This window comes from Squalius cephalus, assembly GCF_949319135.1.
Source record: "Squalius cephalus genome assembly, chromosome: 2".
NCBI lineage: Eukaryota > Metazoa > Chordata > Actinopteri > Cypriniformes > Leuciscidae > Squalius > Squalius cephalus.
The window spans coordinates 44,737,831-44,757,685 of NC_137123.1; the positions used below are offsets into that span (position 1 = coordinate 44,737,831).

Here is a 19,855-nt window from a genome sequence, read left to right on the forward strand (position 1 = left end):
TGTGTATTAAACATTAAACTCGTGTGACTTATCCTGCATATTGTTAAAGCCCCACCAGGTGGTGCCTAAAAACAAATACCTGCATTGTCAATAGTGTCTCAAACTTGTAATCATTAAGTAATTACAAGTTTTAAGTGACACATATTACTAATATATGTGCATTTCTGAGCACATAGCTTACTCCCAGACATCCTTACTACTGATTTTGGTAACTACTAATAGTGAAGGGCTGTCAGTTACTCAGTGGGTAGCCTCTACTTACTATAAAACAATATAAGACTTACTCTGACCTACAATAGGTTTACATCATCAGAGGATGTCGATTGATTGTCTTTTTTTCACTTGCCTGTGGTTCACAATTGATTTTTCTCCCTTTTCACTTCTAATGACAAGCATGTATTTATAAAGAATCACATATCATTTATGTAAAAGGCACAGTGCCCATCCATCGACTGCCATTAACTGCAAAATGTTTCTAGTGGACCTGAGAATTATCAGGGAGGCAGTTTTACTTTATTAATATTTGTATAAATAGCAACATTCAATGAGTGCACTCATCCAGTGGGCATTCATGGTCTGCTGTATAAGATAAATAATTCATCAATACGACTGCCTTTCAACATATCAAACACCTTCCATGCCATGAGAAAATCCCTGTAATGTGTGGGAGTTGCTCAATCTTCTGATGTAGTGAGATTAAGCACTTGTGAAGAGACCACCTATTTGATGGAGGACTTTTCTTAATTTGTCATTAAACACAATGAAGACTAGGAATATTGAGATCTCTATTTCTATTCATTTGCGCAGGCTCTCTCTCTCTCTTGCAGACGCTACTTTGTATGTTTAGCCTATGGTCTACCAAGGTCTGCCTGCACCATTTAGTAAATAATTAATTAGACACTTTTGAATAGGGTTTAAAATTCATGTACTAATTGGACACCAGCAGATTCTGTAGGGATTTATGACTTTAATCTTATAATGATGTGGACATAATTTAACAGATAATTTTATATTAAGTTGATCTGGTATAATTCAGTTTTTTTTATTAATGTCAGAAAATGTAGTTTTTAGATGTCTCTCATTAAATGTAATGTAGCTTAAAATCTTTGAAAGCCATTTTTTTTCCCAAAGACACTTTGAATTGTAAGTGTGTTTCTTGCATGTCTCCCTGCCACCACTTTCTTCTTTAGGCAACTAATGAGTTCAGATTCTATTTAGTTTTTCTTTTTTTTTCTCTGAATGACTCTTCAATCTTTTCTCTATAAATAGGATTTCTCTGATTTAATTTTTTGTTTCATGCATTTTGATGGTCAGTTTTTTTTTGACGGAATATTTTATTATTGACGGAATATGTTTGTTAAACAACATGACTTTTGGTGGAGTCATGAGTTATTAGTTCTCGTATATATATATATATATATATATATATATATATATACGCACACACACACACACACACACACACACACACACACACACATATATATGTATGTCGGTTAAACAACATGGCATGTATATCATTGACCTATATGTCAATATATATCATATACTGTATGTTGGGAAGAAATTAATATACAAAGAGAAACTCAGAACTGGAAATTGCTCATTTAGAAGCTACTTTTGAGCATCACCAACAAAATAATTGTATTATTGTTGCATTTGGTTCTAATAGGCAGACAAGGAGTTTGTGTGGTCGCTTTGGAAGCGGCTTCAATTGACCAGTCCGGACTTCACGCAGGCAGTGAGTCTTGTAGTGGAAAGGTGAGTCGCATTGTAAAGTGACAGATTTTTCCATTTCCTTTCTTCTGTTGAATCATTATGCTCTTATGTCTCAGACTTGAAATAAATGCTGTTTCTGCCACAAGAAATCCCTGATTTGCGAGCACACATCGCAGTGGTTCTGCAGGGGTGTGTGTTGGGTGGCTGTGCCGTTGAATGCAGTTATGAGAGAACCCGAGAGCAGATGATGATCTAAACCCCCTCTTATCCTCCTCATAGACTCCCTCCCTCTCTTCCCATCTAAATGCTAAAAATACTCCTCTTTGAGGGATATACACTAGATTTAACACGACTTATGACCCTCAAAGAGGGTGTGGGGAGCTACAAAAGTGGCATGGGAACGTGTTGAAAAAAAATAAAAAAGAGAACAAATTCGCAATGCTGAACGATTGCCATTATCATGGCTTTTTTTTAAAGTTATTATGATGAGGTGTAGATAGAGCAACATTTTCCACATGGGAGAAAATTGAGGCCACTGGCATGGCTCTGTATTCATTTAGGTAAATATTAAATAAACCTTTCCGCCACCTGATGAAAGGTCAGAGATAGGGAGAACTTTTAGTGACCAAAAGCTCAAGCTTAGAAAGTATGTCCCTTGATCTAAAAGCGATGATAAATAAAAGAGCGCCAGCCAGGCTACGTTCTCCTGTATCCCTCACAAGCTCCTTCCTCAGGCACAGCCAACAAACCAAGCTGCTCCTCAAAGAACTGGCAACATGTACCTGAGGGCGTGTGCATATATCAGCATAGCGCCACACGGGAGATTGACATGATAATTGTGCTGACTCTGTGAAGCACACAGGCTTCTGGGAATTCTGGCCAGTCTAGTAGTGAGCGAACGCTTGGCTTGGGATATGGTTAACATCACCAAGCTTCAAGGCAGTGGTGTACTCTGAGGAGAGCCGTATCATGTCAGATGTCCTCAGGGAGAGTTGGAATGAGAAAGGGTGGAAGAGATTGAAAAAGTGAACCAGGGAAAGAATGATCCCAGGTGAGTGGCGGCTGTTCAAACAAACTTGCCCCAATTGTGATTCTTTTGTCTTTTCCCCCCAAACACCCACTAAAGAGGGTTAGATGCTGAAAGGAAAGGAGTGTTTGTGTTCCCCAGTGAGTAGTGTTCCTGTTTTGATATCCCGATAATTACTGATACCTGGAGACTGGAGTTATATCCCATGATTCCCTGTTGACTCTCTGCGGTATAAGCTTAGAGAACGCGCTGAGTGGTTGAAAGGCAATTTTGCCTGTTTCTTCTCCCACAGCATCCAGTCTATCCTGCAGTGTTTTATCTCCTAACCAAGCATCACTGTTGCATCATCCCAAATAGATTTTCAAATGTGAATGGCTACACATACGCTGAGGCCAGTGGATCAGTTCACCCTCTTCTGTATTCCGTTACTGTGGCAGCCTGCGCCTCTAATTTTGCTCTTTTGTTCAATCTGTGCTGTACTAGAGAGAAGCAGAAAGCTGAGAACAAGGACAGGAAAGTTCTGGAGATCCTTCAAGCAAAAGACTACAGAATCCAAGAGCTGGAGCAGGTACTGTGAGAGCTTTACGCAGCTCTGAAATCAACTTAAACTGCAGCCACAGGTGTACAGACATGCATGTGGTCTGAGAAACCTTCGTCTCTCCTTTTTTAATGAGCATCTCTGACTGCTTGATAGATCTGCTTGGATGACAGTTAATGATGAAGCCGTGTTGTTAATTCACCTTTAATCATGCCCCTTAATGAAACATCTGTCAGTCGGCTTCATTAGCTGCTCTGTCTCTTCACCAGCAGTGAGTCCGTCAAACATGTCCACCCATACTGCTCGTTTGTGTAAATAAGATTAGCCATGGCTTGACAACCCATAGCAGACCAAACTCCAACCTGTTAAAACCACACATCGGCTCCGACAGCATGACAGCATTATTAATTATTATGAAATTTTTTTCATCGCAGGAATTACGCTTAGTTTGTAAGCACCATAGATATGAATACCTAGATTTCACATTAGAAACTATTGCTAATTACAGTGATACGTGTGCGCATCTGCCATATTGGAAAGGTCAAGATCTGCCTGGAAGTAAATTGACAGATGTACTTTGCAACAGGCTGGAACAGTCCCTTCTAACGATTTTCACAGGATTTGGTTTGTCATAAATGTCAGTTACATGTTACAAGTTACATGCATCAATATGGTGCACTTTGGAAGCGGAATTAAAAGCTTCCCTTTTCAGTGACCAAATTAAAGAGAATCAAAAATGTATTTGACTTGTACCTGGACTTGAAAATGACTCAAACCTTTTTTTAGTTGTGATACTATCCACATTACATTCACACTGTTTTTTTAATTTTTATAATCATAATAAATATAATTATTATTACTATTATTTATTATTATCTATTAGACACGTTGTAATAACTGCACTGTAAAATAAAAAAAAATACTATTGCATATTAAGTATATTAGTACAGTAGTATATTAGTTTATTTTTCACGTTTCTTTTGGAAAACTGCTGGGATATCTATTATGAGAAATGTAAAAGTATTTTCAGTTTATTATGAAACTGGCAAGCTGGCAGCACAGATTCCTTGGGAAGCAAAGGACCTCCTTGGAAGCTCACAGACCTCTGCGGGGCCAGGCTCGAAATCGCGTTCCATGGGGCGGGGGAAATCACGTTCAGTGGGACACTGCGATACAACCGAAAAGGGCACTTTTGCTTTCACGATTAAAGGGGCAGGGGTTCGGCCACTACCCCCTAACCCCTCATCCCCCCATCTGATGAGAAGCACTGATCGTTTGTAACATGACAGATTTAGTAGATTTAGTATTTCTTTTAATTTCATCTTAACTTGTCCTATTATGCTGTTGTGTTTTATTTTGCTGTTATTTATTCTCTAAACCATAAACTATGCTTTAAACCGTATAATAGCAAGTGTGCTGCATATCAACATGGTGAGCTGATATTTAGTACTACAGTACAATTGTGTTGTTACTTTTATACAACAATTCTATAAACAAGACATTAATATTAAATTATGTTTCTGCCATAGCATCAATCTTTGAATGTTGCCAAGCAACAAACAGACTGGAACAGAGTATGTGAGTGAACCTGAGCAACAAAGAAAATTCCCATACTCCACTCACTAGTGAGAGAAGCCCTGTTCTAAATGATCCTGAAGCATAGAAAACACTGACAACTCCACTTACATTGCTCAACATACTCTAGTTTTTCCAGTTCTGATGACCTTCCAGTTCTGATGACCTTCATATCAGCACTATATATGAAACACCACCAATCAAATTAGACACCCAGAACTAACTGTTGTATAAATCACATTTAATCATTTGAGAAATGTGAAATATGGCACTCATGGTCAGGCACATATTGATGCATCATCCATACAGTTGTAAATTGTAAATAGTATTTATATCGGTATAAATATATAATTAACTACTGATAATATATTATAGATTGTATATACAGTGGGTTATATGACCTGCAGTATATTAATTGCACAAAATACATTATATAAATAAACCATAAACGTGAAATGTTGACAGTTCCAAGATGACAGATCTGTTGACATATCCAGAGCAAGCGCATACCATTTCTATGTATTAATATCTATGGTCAGCTATACAGGGATTTTTGCACATAAATTTGTTTCAGTTCCAAAACCAACATTACAAATGCAATATTATTAAGAGATTAAAAGTTAATTTACAATTTTGAATGAGTCAAGTTTTCTTCTGTCAGGTTTGAATTTCAGCGGCCTGTTAGTGGAATATCGCCATTTTGCCCAATTTGAGAAACTCATTAATAGTCAGAATTCTGGGTACCACTCAAAACCACTGGCATTCGTCTCATCCAAATTTTGCGCCAAATGAACTCAAATGTGATTAATTGCTTTTTCCTTCCTTGGCCCTGTGATGGTCTGCTGAATCCTCATCTCATCTCTGCATTTCCACACTAACTTTGACCAGCTTTCCTCCCACCCCACCCCCTTCCATTACCCCTCTTCTTCCATTTTTGTAACATAATTAGCTTTCATTTTTGAACTGCACTGGGGATTTCTAATGCTAATCTCTCAGTCCTAGACCTCTTAACTTCTTTAAACCTCTTTTCCTACCAATCGAGAAGTAGTGGGGTTCAAACAGTGCTTGCCTACCTCATTATCAACATTCTGAATTGAGCTTCACTTGTGCTATAAATCTCTATTAAAACCTGCATTTGCATGGTGCACAGACTGAACATAATTCTCTATCTATAAAGATTCAAGTGATTTCCCCCAACATGGCAATTAATTGCCTCCCACACCTCAGGGCTATTTTTTTGAGATATCAGCGTTGAGTCTACACAACTGGTTAAAGTGTGTGTTAGCAATTGGAGTGCATTAACAGAATATCGGAGATGGTACAGGGATATCTGTGACCAATTCTGAATATTTGCACTGAACACAGAACATTTATTAAAGGGTTAGTTAACCCAAAAATGAAAATTCTGTCATCAGTTATTCACCCTCATGTTAAGACTTTTGTTCATCTTCAGAACACACATTTTTAATGAAACCTGAGAGATTTCTGTCCCTCCACTGAAAGTCCATTCCAGCAAAACTTGTTTTGAAAAGTTCATCATAAGGATATTGTAAAAGGAATCCATATGAATCTAGCAGTTTAATCATGGGTAAATATGTTCACTTCATATGATGAACAAATTGAATCTATGCTTTTATTCACAAATAAACTTTGATTAACTCACATACATAGAGCTCAACAAATATTGTATAGGGAAGCACAACCGTTCTTGCTTGACGTGGTTTATGATCTCTTTATGAACTTTTTTAAACCTCAAAGTTTAAGTCCTTAAGTCCTAAATATGCTTAATTTTACAGTCTGCTGTTGTGGTGAACACTTAGTCAAGTGTTCTAGTCTTTCTGTGTATATTCCACTGTCCATGAGACATGTTCAACACATGCACACTACGGCTGCTTTATGATACTAGTGTTGCACCGAAATAAATGTATTACAGATACAACCAAAATGAAATTAACATGTCCATTTAGCCGAAAACCAAAAATAATGTTTCCGAAATTGAACTCTTTACACTGTTCAAAATTTTTCAAAGAGTTAATTTAGTAGTAAGGTTCCTACTTTAGCATAAATGTTGCTCACAGTGAAGTGCATCTATACTTTACCTGTTGTATTTAACTACCACTTTAAAGCTTCAAAAAATTCATAAAGGAATCGTAATACTAGGCCAAATTTTCAGAAGAGGCACAATCGCTTCATACGCTGAACAGATTGAATTTAGGTTTTTTATTTACATATAAACAATCAGTGAACATAAACAGAAGCTCAACCAAACCTGCTTGATGCGCGACAACAAATCTCTTGCAGAGGCTCAAACGTGCTGTGTAATTCATGAGAATTAATCTTATTGGTTCTCGCACGTCAAGCGAACATGCATGTTTGAGCTTCTGTTTTCTCCTGATCTGATGAGTGCGCTGATGAATATATGTGAATAAAAGCCTAAATTCAATCTGTTCATCATATAAAGCGATCGTATCTCTTCAGAAAAATTGGACTAAATTCATATGGATTAGTTTTACAATCTCTTTATGAACTTGTTGAAGCGTCAACGCTTTAGTTGTGTAGCTGTCAATGGGGGGAAAGAAATTGCTCAGATTTAATTCAAAATATCTTCATTTGTGTTCCGAAGATTATGAAAGTCTTACGGGTTTGGAACGACATGAGGATGAGTAAATTATGACAGAATTTTCCTTTTGGGTGAATTAACCCTTTAAGCATGCTTTTAGCTTTATCATGTCCTGCTGACACGTCACAGCACAGCACAGCACAGCTAATTCCTTGGAAATGTAACCCATGTCCCGCTTGCAAACATTGAGCAATACAGAACGAAACGCCTGTAACATGCTTTCCCGCATCACGCAACAACTGACCCCATTACAGAAACTATTAATGAAACCTACCACTCAGTCCTGTAAACACTCATACCCAGATTGCTTGTGACTAACGGCTGTCTCTCACGATCACTCGTGTGGCTCTTTAAACAGAAAGTGACGGCACAAGAGCAGGAGATAAACAACCAAGTCCAGCGGTTGCGTGGCAGTGAAGAGGAGTGCAGTCTAATGAAGAAAGAACTGGCAGCTCTGCAGAACAGGCTGGGGAATAAGAGTCGACAACTTAAGGTTTGGACAAATTTCCACTGGCACCACTTTTAAAGTGCTGCCTTGTGCCTGTGACACACTGGGAAGAGAAGGGGAGGGGGGGGGGGGGGCTACTGACAAGCCCCTGGAGGCAATTGCCTAAGGCCTCAAAATCCCGGGTCGGCGGCAGGGCGGGGGTGGTAGTGACAGCGGAGCTGGGAAAAGCAGCTAACTTTCTCAATAAATACTTAATGATGGCTGAGCAGAGGAAAGTGTGTATGTGATGTGGCTTCTCCTTAATTACCTTCTGATGGGACTGGCATGATTAATTGATAAAGTGAAGATCTAGGGAGGATGTCTTTGCAGGGTCTCTCTTAGCAAAGGGAGGGAAGGATAGTACGGACAAAAAAAGAAAGGGGCCGAGAGATCAGCATCAAAGGCAGGCTGGCAGGACTAATGGGCCTGTAGTGGAGCTATTCTCATTAGAGCTGTCATTAGAGCTAAAGATGGCCCCTGTGCCAGGCTACCTGCGAGGGGCTTCGGCTTGCCCTGCCAACGCAGGTGAGTTCCAAACCTCTCTCTCCGGTCCTGCCCGCTCTGCCGCCCTTTCATCCCAGCGCTGCGACCGTCTCTCGCTCTCTTTTCCCCGGCAGGAAGCGAGGAGGCAGGCACAGGAATGCGAGGTGGAGGGCAGGTGGGCCCTGCAGGAAACCAGGCAACAATTAGATGCTCAGCATTCAGCCTCTCAGGCAGAGCTGGAAAGATTGCGGGACCAAGAGGCCGTCAGCAGTTCCAGAGTCAAGGTAAGGTCCCCCGCTTCGCACCCCATTCTTTTTTTCCTCTTCTTCTTCTTTTTTTTTCTGCCACTTTCTTAGCGGGTTCATGTAAATGAACTTGTCTCACAATGCGCAAATGTTAAATATTGATAGATATGTTCGGAGGGGGGTGAAATAATGACTTGGTGGGTTAACATGTTGGGCCCAATTTTTATTTTCCCCACTCAACAGTGGGAGTGTACCCCGTGCAACGTGACCAGAGCTGTTTTACATGTGGCCCCGAATCTGTCCTGCCTGCTGTCGCGGTGCTCAGCGACTTGGGCTATAATGACCTACTACAGACGGAGCAGGAGCTGTTGTTAGCATGTTCCATAGGGCCTCATTCAGCATTTGTGTATGTTTAATAGGACCTGTGTCCTCTTGGGTTGAGTGTCACTCAAGCACCTGTGTGATTACCTGCTTTACATACATATTTGTGTTCATTACTCTCCGGGGAAGAGCAGAGGCAGGTCTGTGTGGACCTTAAACTCTAACCAGTCCAATTAAATTAGACTGTAGTGGTGCTCGGACTCTGTCCCCTTTCCTCCTGCGTTCTCTGTCTCTCTCAGTGCCCCTGTCAGCACTGGCTAGTTTTTAATGAGGGCTGGCCCGTGCTCTCCCTGGCCTGAGCGTTTGATGCTCGGCATCTGTTTGCTTCTCATTATCTCCATCAGTTCCTGTGATATGCTGCTGATAGGCTTCCTGCTTTAGTTGCTCATGTTTTACTTTCCTTCTGTTGTCTTTCTTTTGTTTCTTGTTAGTTTGTGCTGACTGCTCCCTGTCAAGTGGGTCTGTGACAAGTATGAGTGTCCATGATAAAGAAAAGAAAAAAATCTCTTAGAAATCTACAGTGGAGCACCGGTGACCAATTTCAGTTTTTTTATTTTATTTTTTATATTTACTGCACATGTAAAAAGTAATAAGTCTTTTTAATCTTGGCAAACTATACATCGTTAAGGCATTTTCACACCAAGGATAACTATAACAATAAAGGAACAGTTTTACAAATCATTCTAAATTTAAAAGAATAGTAAAGCCCACACCTTGACGATATCGAAACAGAGGAACAATATCATTGGAATAACTTTCAGAACAATAATTTTTCCAGCTGATGAACGATACAGCTGGTCAGAATCCATCCTGCTTAAAAGAGCTGGAGCAATTTACAAAACAAGCTCTTTACTAAACAGATAGCCCTTTACTAAAAAAGGGCTTTTGGGCCAAAAGTGTGCTTATTTGAAGAAAATCTTGTCTTAAATGACTTATTTAAACTTCTCTTTTGTTTATTTTCAGTGTCTGAATTCGCTCTCTTGTTTTCATTCAATCCCTCAAGTGGACTAATAGTGGACTTATGTAGTGAATGAGGGTATAGGGGCTGATTTTGGACACAGCCCTGGTTTATACTCGCCACGTCCGTACGAAAGTGAAGGTGCGCGTGGCATAAATTATGTCAAGGTGGTGTGGGCGCTCCCATTTCGCGTGGTGGTGTGCACAGCATTTTTTGTAACTTTGTGTGCGGCTCCACTTCCGAAGATGCACGACATCCTGGCAACTCTGGCCGAGCAGGTATATCTGTACTGGCCCAGTTTGCACTTGTCTAAATTAGTTGCATACATTTACATTTGCCAACAATAGCAGAAATATGAAAATAAAGGTCCATGTTTAATAAAAATGTTCATGAAATTAAATTGAAATGTTTATTGAAATTATAAAATATTTGAGAGATGTTTTTTTTTATTTAGCTTTATACATATGTTCTTATATCCGTATATTTTGCTCTAATGTCACAAGTGATAATCTCAAGGTTTACTGGGTTTTCCACTATTCTTTGATTCTTTTGTAGTGTGGGTTTGGTGAAGTGTAATAAAAACAAAAATTCTCACTACTGCGTCTGGGGGGTGTTCTAGAAAGGTTAAAGGGATATTTCACCCAGAAATTTTTATTCTGTGATAATTTACTCACCCTCAAGTTGTTCCAAACCTGTATGAATTTCTTTTTTTTCTGCTGAGCAGTGCGCACAAAAGAAGATAATTTGAAAAATGTCGGTAACCAAACATACCATGGAAGTCAATGGTATGTTTAAAACACAAACGTCATCACAAAACACACAAAAATAAATAAAAGAAAAATAAAAGAAAATGTGACAAATATATTACTGTTGCACAGTAGTGTGTGCCTCTCAAAGTAATAATTAAAACAAAGTCCCACAATTTGTCTTCAGTGTTTTAATTTTAACACTAAACCTTTGTTGTGTGTGCAGTATTTTGTTTGAAAAAAAAAAAAAAATTAATTACCATGGTTTTTGAAAATAAATTTGTATTAAATCATAAATCTATTAAAATTAAAACACAACACACAATTTTGGAAAAAAAATAATACATTTCACAGGGCTCTTTTATTGTAAAATAAATCAATATAGTTGTTTGAAAATCTACAAATTCAATTGATTAGACATGCTTTTTGATAACTAAAATCTAATTAAACGGAAAAATTAAACAAAATATATTTTTTGTTAAACTTTTAAAAATATGTGTGTTAAATTAAGAAAGTTTCTTGATTTGAGAAAAGATTGAATGAGTTGAGAAAAAATGGAATCCAGAAAATGTTTACAAATTTTATAGGGACCTAGTTAAGCTAACATGTTAACTAACCCAATACACCTATTACCAGTTGCGATTATGTTTTATGACCAAGTTTGAAAAGGAAATCCATGTGAGATCATTGGAATATTTCTCTTTTGAGAAGTGCATTTGATACAAAGGCAAAAAAAGGTGAAGTTTGGTCCAAAAAAATTAGGAAGTAAAACAGTGTGAATAGGAAGGTGTCAGGTGTCACACACACACACACATATATATATATGTATATATTATATATATATTATATATACATATATATATATGTGTGTGTGTGTATATATATATATATATATATATATATATATATATATATATATATAGCAGCACACAAACTAGCCAAATATTAAAAATAAAAGGATTACAATTACAATGTCTTGAGTTATTAATTCATAAATATAATTACGTTTTTGGTGACTAACGCCACAAGGTATTTTACAACCTGCACAAAAAAGCCTGGTCATAAAAGGCTAAAGGTAATAATAATAATAGACTAAAACTAACAATAAGAACACAGCGACACAGTCATTCGTGTCTACAGGGGTCCTTTCTTTGATATTATTTTCTTGTTCTATGTGTTTTTCCCTGCATATTTCTATGGCACTTGCATTAATGTAGACTTCACATAATTTTGATGTGGCAGACAATATTATTTTTTATATAATTTTTTTTTTTCAAGTATTAAAGGCACACTATGCAGTTTCTGTTTTCTCAAACAGCGACCCCTAGAGTCACTGTGGAGTACTTGTATTTAACGGTACTGTCGTAAATACCACTCACGCAGAGCCGTCATTTCTTTTCCTTGACTCTTCCGACCGCTCTCTCTTTGTTTTCTTTGTCAACTCTGCCATGATTCACGTCTGAAATGCGTTCTAGTGTCTTCCATAGAGGCTGCTTCATATGTTGTTGATGTATGTGACATCGTGCCGTAAAGCAAGTCATGATTCTCGCGAGATTTGTCGGGGTGCTACCGCTCAAACCTGCATTGCTGGTTTTGCCAGCGGCATCTATCGGGATGATTCGCCCTACTACAAGTTCGTTTACCATCTAAATGATTTCGAAGCTGTTATATTACGGTACAAATCTTGTATAGTGTGCCTTTAATAAGACGTGACACAGCTTTTTCTTTTTTATCATTCAAAGTAACGATAATAAAAGATGATGCCAAATAACTGTTTCTAAAAATGTATTTTAATTGAGAAATTAACAGAAGAAGCATGTGTATTGTATGTAAATGAATGCATGTATGAATTGCGTTTCTAATGAATTTTTGAATAAACTGATAGATCTAGACCAGAAAATGAACGTTGCGTCATTGACTCGGCTGCCAATAAACATTCAGTGTGTTCTCTTTCAGAATTTGGAAGAGGAAGTATTCAGAAGCAGACAGGACGTGCTAGAGGCTCAAAGTCGCTCAACTGCTTTGTCCCTTCAGCTTTCCTCTGTAGAACGGGAAGGAGCTGACAAAGAACAGCAGCTCTGTCAAATCAAGTAAGCAGCAGTTGCACAGATCTGGCTGAGCTTTGATTAACCCTGACCATGTGAGTTGATCGTGATTTTTCTGCGTCCAGGCGCGAGCTACAGGACTTGCTGTGTCTATACAAGCAGAGTATGGAACATGCAGGAGAACAGGCCCAGCTTATTCAGCAGCTGGAGGGGCTTAACCTGGACACGCAAAGAGTCCTGCGCAGCCAAGAGGAGGCCCACACGGCAGACACTGTCTCCTACCAGAAGGTACAGGAGCGCATCTGTTGTGTGAACATAGCGCCTGTCCTCACAAGTGAACGTGGTGCCCCTGGGGGGGTGAACTTGTGTTCTAGCAAGGACTTAACTGCATTAACCGAGCTTGTCCTTCACTGTCTGTTTCTGCTGTGACAGCTCTACAGCGAGCTGAGCGTGTCATACCAGGCCCTTTGGCACAGCCAGGAACCGCTCCGCCAGCGGGAAGCAGCCCTCAGCATGCAGCTCAGCCAGAGAGATCAGCAGATCCAAGAACTCCAGGCACAGCTGCAGAGTTTCACAGCAGCCGCGGGGCACTGTGAGGTGAGTCCGTGTGGGGAGCACCATGACAGATTTACATCATGCTCAATGCCCTTTGTATGCAAAGCAAGCTGAATGAGCACTTCAGCAAAACCACACACCGTTCATTTCCTTTTTCTCCTCTTAGTAAAACCGCATCCATAATAAATGAAATGCCTTTCAGTAAGAGATGAATGGGAAGAGATGTCCAAGAGCTTTTGTTCATTTTTGCAAGTCTTCATGCTGTCTGACAACTCCAAAGCATTTGGCATTAACCCTACTAATGGTAATACATATATATGCATATTTGTGGGGTATGATTTTTGTATGTTTTTAAAGAAGTCTCTTATGTCACCAAGGCTGCATTCATTTGATCAAAACTACAGTATAAACAGTAATATTGCAAATTTGTATTACATAGGGATGCTTATAATTAACCGTTAATCAACAATAAGAAATTTGATCGATAAATACTATCGGTTAAATGGTTTAAAGGAAATGTAAGTCATTTATCATAAAGATATTTGGAAAACGTTTGTTGCATGGTTAAAAAAATATGCTACACATATAAAATTGAGCTTTTGAGAAAAAAGTCACATATAATTTGCATTTTATTATTATATTAATGTAAAATACCGGTAGGGTAGGCCTAAATAAAGCGAAATGTTTACAAACATTATAAACACTATAAACATAGCTATTAGTTCCCCTTACTCCACAACAAATCCTTTAAAATTAATGGTATTCAGAACAGAACAATGATGAAAAATAAATGTAGCTATATATCTTCTATATATCTATCTATCTATTATATAGTGACTTCTTTAACCAGGTATGCTGGGTGGTACGCCATTTTTAAAAAAAACGTCCGATGCAGATACGTTGGATGGGTTTATTATGAGCGTGACATTTGCGTTTGCTCTATACAGAGTGTTAGCTACTGAAATGTCAACTCTCCTGACACATAGCAACACAGATAAAAGTATTATTAATATTTTGGACCTTTTATTGAAAGTAGCCTATATTTACCTGTTGAGATATGCTGTCACAAGCATCCGTAAGAGCTGTGATTGTGATGTTGATTTGAACGAGGCATGACGTGCAAAAGGGCAGTTTGCAAAATATGCTGTATTTTTGTAATTCTGCTAGGTGCCACCATGGCACATCAGCTTAGGAAACACACAAGACTCAGATCTAAATCAAAGATTACAAATAAAAAACACCATGGCAGGTATGGGCACCATCGTTTAAATGTATGTCGGAAGTATTTATTTTATATTTTTTTCAATTAAGAATTTAAATAAATTATAATATTATAATATTAGTAGCCTATTATAAATGCAATAAGTAAAATATAATTTTAATGAATAAAAATAAAAATATTCTTTAAAAAACAAGTTGAAAATGTAGCAGCAAGCAGCCATTATTGGGGCCAAGTGCAAAAAAAAGACAACAAACCATGCCAACATGTCTGGGAGTGTTTGACCAACTGCAACACTGAGCAATTAAATACATTTAAGCATTTAGGCAAAATAGGTGAAAAAAATCATATAGTCACTAATAATATGATTTAATTGTTTTTCACTTTCGACCAATAGGTGGTGCAGTTACGAAATTGATGTGGTGTGGTCAGAGTGAGGTGACTGACACATACAAAGTTTGGCGTCAATATGTCAAGGCATTGCAGAGATTTTGTTGGTATGGTCTGGAGATGATACGATTCGATTTTGGTGAAAATCGGATAAACGGTCTAGGAGAAGTTTGAGAAAAAGTAGGTTTTAAAATAAAATAAAAATGGCGGACAGGAAGTTTGGCTGACTATGGCAAAATTGGTATCTATGTTTTCGGCATAACCAAAGGAATCTATTAAGACCAGTGTCATTACAATAGGCAAATTTATTCAAAAGTCATTAGCATTTTTGAAAATTTTGGCGCAGTTCTACCGATTTTTTTTTTAATGTGTCCTCAGAGTGAGCCCATACATGTGTGTGTCAAATTTGGTGAAAATATCTAATTTCATTTTGGAGTTATAGACATTTATATGTATAAACATAAAAAATGATCCACACCTGACTTTGTTTGAATTTTCTTGCCACTTACTATTAATATTTTGACATTTGGGCATCAGCGTGTAGCCAACGACCTATGTTCCCAAACTTCCTACGGTGGTTTCGTCTCGATCGGTCTAACGGTTTCGAAGATATTTGCAAATGTTTTTAAAGCGCTAAATCACAACGCTACACAAACTGTAAGGCAAAACCTAGCATGTTTGGTATAGTTGGACTCGGCAAGGCTTCAGGAATCTAAGGAGATGACTACTGTAAAAATAAGTCAACCACACCCAGAGTTATAAGCATTTGAACATTTTATTTTACTACTAGGTGGCACTGGTTTGAAACTTCTCAGGTTCCTTCAGGGCATCGTACTGATGACCCATACCGAGTTTTGTAACGATATGTTCATGCATTCATAAAACACTGCATTTTGGTACAAAATTCAAAATGGCCAACGCCTAAAATTGTCTATATGGAAAAACTCGGCATGACGTCCTCAATCTAACGAGACCACTTTTATGATTTTTTATGATTTTCAGAAGTTATAAGCAAAAATAGCCATTTTTCGTATATCCGGACCAGTAGTTGGCGCTGCGCCGAAACGCAGCATGTAGCCTCAGGTCATACTTGTGATGACATGAACCAAGTTTGTTCTGAATACGATAAAGCATTAAGGAGATATAGCCTTTTCGTTAGTTTTCGCAAGCGCTACGTAAAATTAGTTTGTGCGGTATACGAGAATGGTTTGACGAATCGACATGAATTCAATAGCTTTTTTCGGCATGGTCTAAAGATGACCTGGTTTAATTGTCGTGAAAATCGGAGCAACGGCCTAGGAGGAATTAGAAAAAGTAGGCTTTTCTGAGATTTCAAAATGGCGGGCAAATTTTCATGACGGAAAATGACTTCATAGGGTGCAATCGAATCGGCTTGAGCCAAGGAATCAGAGCCCTTATGAGTCAAAAGTTTTAGCATAAACCTGAGTAGAACTTTGGACAGTTGGTGGCGCTAGAGGGATTGAGTTAGAGACTCCAAATTTGCTATGGTGACAGCTATGTATCATTTGCTATGTATCCTCTATCTGTGTGCCAAATTTCATAACTTTCCCCCAAGCGGTTCTATGGGCTGCCATAGACTTCCAGAGCGGAAGAAGAATAAGAATGCCAACGATTTCAATACGTGCCTACGCACTTTCAGTGCTTGGCCCCTAATAATGCAAATGCAATGCAAAACAAATCCATGTGATGGTACGGTAGGCATTTTCTTTTGTTATACTGGTTGAAACTCTCTTCACATCCTGATAGAAATCAATAACAGAAGTGGTCTAAATAGTAAAACACGTACAAATATCTTGTGTGGAAGTCTTAAGACCAAAAATGTTTGTCCAATCTAGAGTTGTCAAAAAGTGAATTTTTTTAAAATGTGACGATTCCAACATGCTCTTCACCGAGCGCTTACATAGATGCACACGGGAGCGTTTAAAAGCAAGCTCCGCTGATAGAGGCGCTTTCAAATGCTCACGTGTGTGTCTGTGTAAGCGCTCGATAAAGAGCGTCAAAGGCAGGTTTTTGAAGCGTTGATCATTGTAGCCAATCACAGACATACTGTATATGTTGAGCGCGTCAACTGAATGCCCAATCAGATAAATATATTTTGAATGCGTCAACACAATGGCCAATCAGAGACATATATTTTGAACGCGTCAACACAATGGCCAATCAGAGCCGTTTGAGAATCCGTTCAACAACGCTCAAAACGCTTGAGGGAAATGCTGGTATTGTCACATTTATAAAATGACTTGGACCAGTCAGTGAGACGGTACTTTTGAGAACTCTAGTCCAATCATTGCATTTGGTCCAAAGGCAATGATACGATGTCCTACCTGCATTTCAAATATGTATTTCCATACCTCTGCGCACCCTGCTCGTCCAGACATCATATGTCATTAGCGCGTTCCATAAGGCAATGTAGAGTTGTAGACAGATCCCAATTCGCATACTATCTGTCCTAAATGGTATTTGAAATTAGAATTAGTGTGTCCCAAATCGTAGTATGTTGAAATGAGTATTCAAAAAATACCCAGATGGTCTACTTTTTCCGGTTAGAATCCGAAGTGCAGATCCGTGCACACTCTAACGGCTAATATTGCCTACAACCCATTCCGCGTTTTCCGACCCAGTCCGATGCAAGTAGAGAGGTTTAGATAAAGGAGTTTGAGTCATTAATAATCAGTATCTAACCTGACTAAGAGATATTTATTCAATGTTGTCCACATTATATTTCATCTGCAACACTATTGAGAACTTTTGTCAAGATACGATTGGTCGTTAACTTTTAAATGCATTATTATGCAAATTGCAAACACATGAAGAGCATTCTCCACAAAAAAAACCCACAACTGGCAGGAAATTAGGAAATTAGGAAAAGGTAGGAAATTCAATTAAATTGTATGTGGAGGATTTTAACTGTGACAAGATGAATGACAGGGCAGTTTAAACGGTGACAGGATGCACGTAACTAAGCGACAGAGCTGTCCGTTAAAGATGCAATTATGACGAAGTAGTATGTCCCAAAGCTTGCCTACTCTTCTGCTACACACTCAAAAGTATGTACTTTTTCTTTATAAAAACAGTACATACTTTAAGGGCAAAATATAAGTAGGCGAATTTGGACACAACTAGACAGTCACCAACAAACAAACAAACAGCAGCCGCCTTTTACAAACAACGAGCTTATGCTGTGTTCACACCATCGTAACATCGTAATTATGAGATAATTACGGCAACCCGTGACATTCTACCCAGAGCTGTTCATGTCCTCGAACTCGAATTTATGCGTTTCTATGTCAACACTATCAATGCAGAAATGAATCTGCAGCAGTCAGGTGGTACAAGTCAGAGCTGTTGAAGTTGTTTACGTTTATTATTATTGTAATGTTATGTGCTTTGAGAAAAGGTAATTTATCACTCTCTCGTGACGCTTTGCAGACTCTGCTGTGTGCATTCATGTGTTTTGAAGGAGGCATGGCTTTAGAGAGCGCTGTGAAGAGAGGGTGGAATCTCATGCTTTCAATGCTAGCTTGCTATTGCTAGCCTCTCCGAAATTGCCTGCCCAACCTTTGAAGTGAAACTGAAACAGAAGCCGGCGTTGGACTTACATAGCCTACCTCTCTCATTTGGCACAAATCCAAACGTTTCCATATTCTCTATGTATTTGGAAGCTAAATTATTATTTATTATGTAAACATCAAAATATCCACGTAAAACATAATTTTTCATATGCACAAAAATGTGCTTGGCATATCACCATAGTGGGCCGGTGCTCATGATGAACGTTACATATTGTACTATGGACTATTTAAATTGAGTAACTTGTTATATGTTTGGTTGAATACTTTATTTTTTTATAATGAACAGACTGTGTTGTCAAGTTAGCAATGCTAGAGCTGATATGTTGTGTGTGCACATGTGAGGTGCTTGCGTAATCATTTGAAAAAAACAGCAATTATCTGAAATAGAAAGTTTTTTTTTTAACATTATACACTACCGTTCAAAAGTTTGGGGTCAGTAAGAATTGTTTTTCTTAAAAAAAAGGGGGGGGGGGGGGGGGGAATAAAACTTATTAAGCAAGGATGCATTAAAATGATCTAAAGTGACAGGAAAGACATTTATAATGTTACATAAGCTTTCTATTTTGGATAAATGCTGTTCTTTTGAACTTTCTATTCATCAAAGAATCCTTAATTTTTTTATTTTTTTTTACAGAACTGTTGTTGACATTGATAAAAAAAGAAATTCTTGAACAGGAAATTTCTGAAGAATCATGTGACACTGAAGACTGGAGTAATGATGTTGAAAATTCAGGTTTCATCACAGGAATAAATTTAATTTAAAAATATATTCAAAAATATTCAATATATTTTAAATTCTAATAATATTTCACAATATTACTGTTTACTGTATTTTAGATCAAATAAATGCAGCCTTTAAAAACATAAAAAAAATATATATATATACCAATTTTGGGATCTGTAAGATTTTTTTATGTAATCTGTGAATGCTCATTTTGAAGTGTTTTATTTTTATTTATTCTAGACAAAATGGTACCATATTAATTGCAGTCATTTAAAGGTTATCGGTCATTGTAACATGAAAATAATTATTGGCTCATCGGTATTGACCAGAATTATTAAAATATTTATATAAAATAAAAAGAATAACATCAGTCATCCTCTCTTTTTTTTTTAGTCGACGGTTGAATACATAGTCCATTTCATTGTTTCCATTTCATAGTCCATTTTATTGTCACCAGTCCAACTTCTTTGTGGACTGGATAATGGTTGAATGTGGATGAAGTTTTAGTGTTTTTGTAGCAGTCGTGTGGAATGTTACCGAAAATTAAGCA

The 19,855-nt window shown here is 37.8% G+C and overlaps 1 protein-coding gene across 3 annotated transcripts in view; it reads left to right on the forward strand.

Annotated features, from left to right (window-relative positions):
* Positions 1-19,855, forward strand: part of cntln (centlein, centrosomal protein) — a 175,123-nt gene that overhangs the window by 1,307 nt on the left and 153,961 nt on the right. For all 3 annotated transcript variants that reach the window (XM_079863540.1, XM_079863542.1, XM_079863541.1), the window contains exons 3-9: positions 1,673-1,761; positions 3,230-3,314; positions 7,838-7,972; positions 8,584-8,733; positions 12,736-12,869; positions 12,950-13,112; positions 13,257-13,421. In XM_079863540.1, coding sequence (XP_079719666.1) covers positions 1,673-1,761; positions 3,230-3,314; positions 7,838-7,972; positions 8,584-8,733; positions 12,736-12,869; positions 12,950-13,112; positions 13,257-13,421 — 921 coding nt within the window. The remainder of the gene's footprint in view (positions 1-1,672; positions 1,762-3,229; positions 3,315-7,837; positions 7,973-8,583; positions 8,734-12,735; positions 12,870-12,949; positions 13,113-13,256; positions 13,422-19,855) is intronic.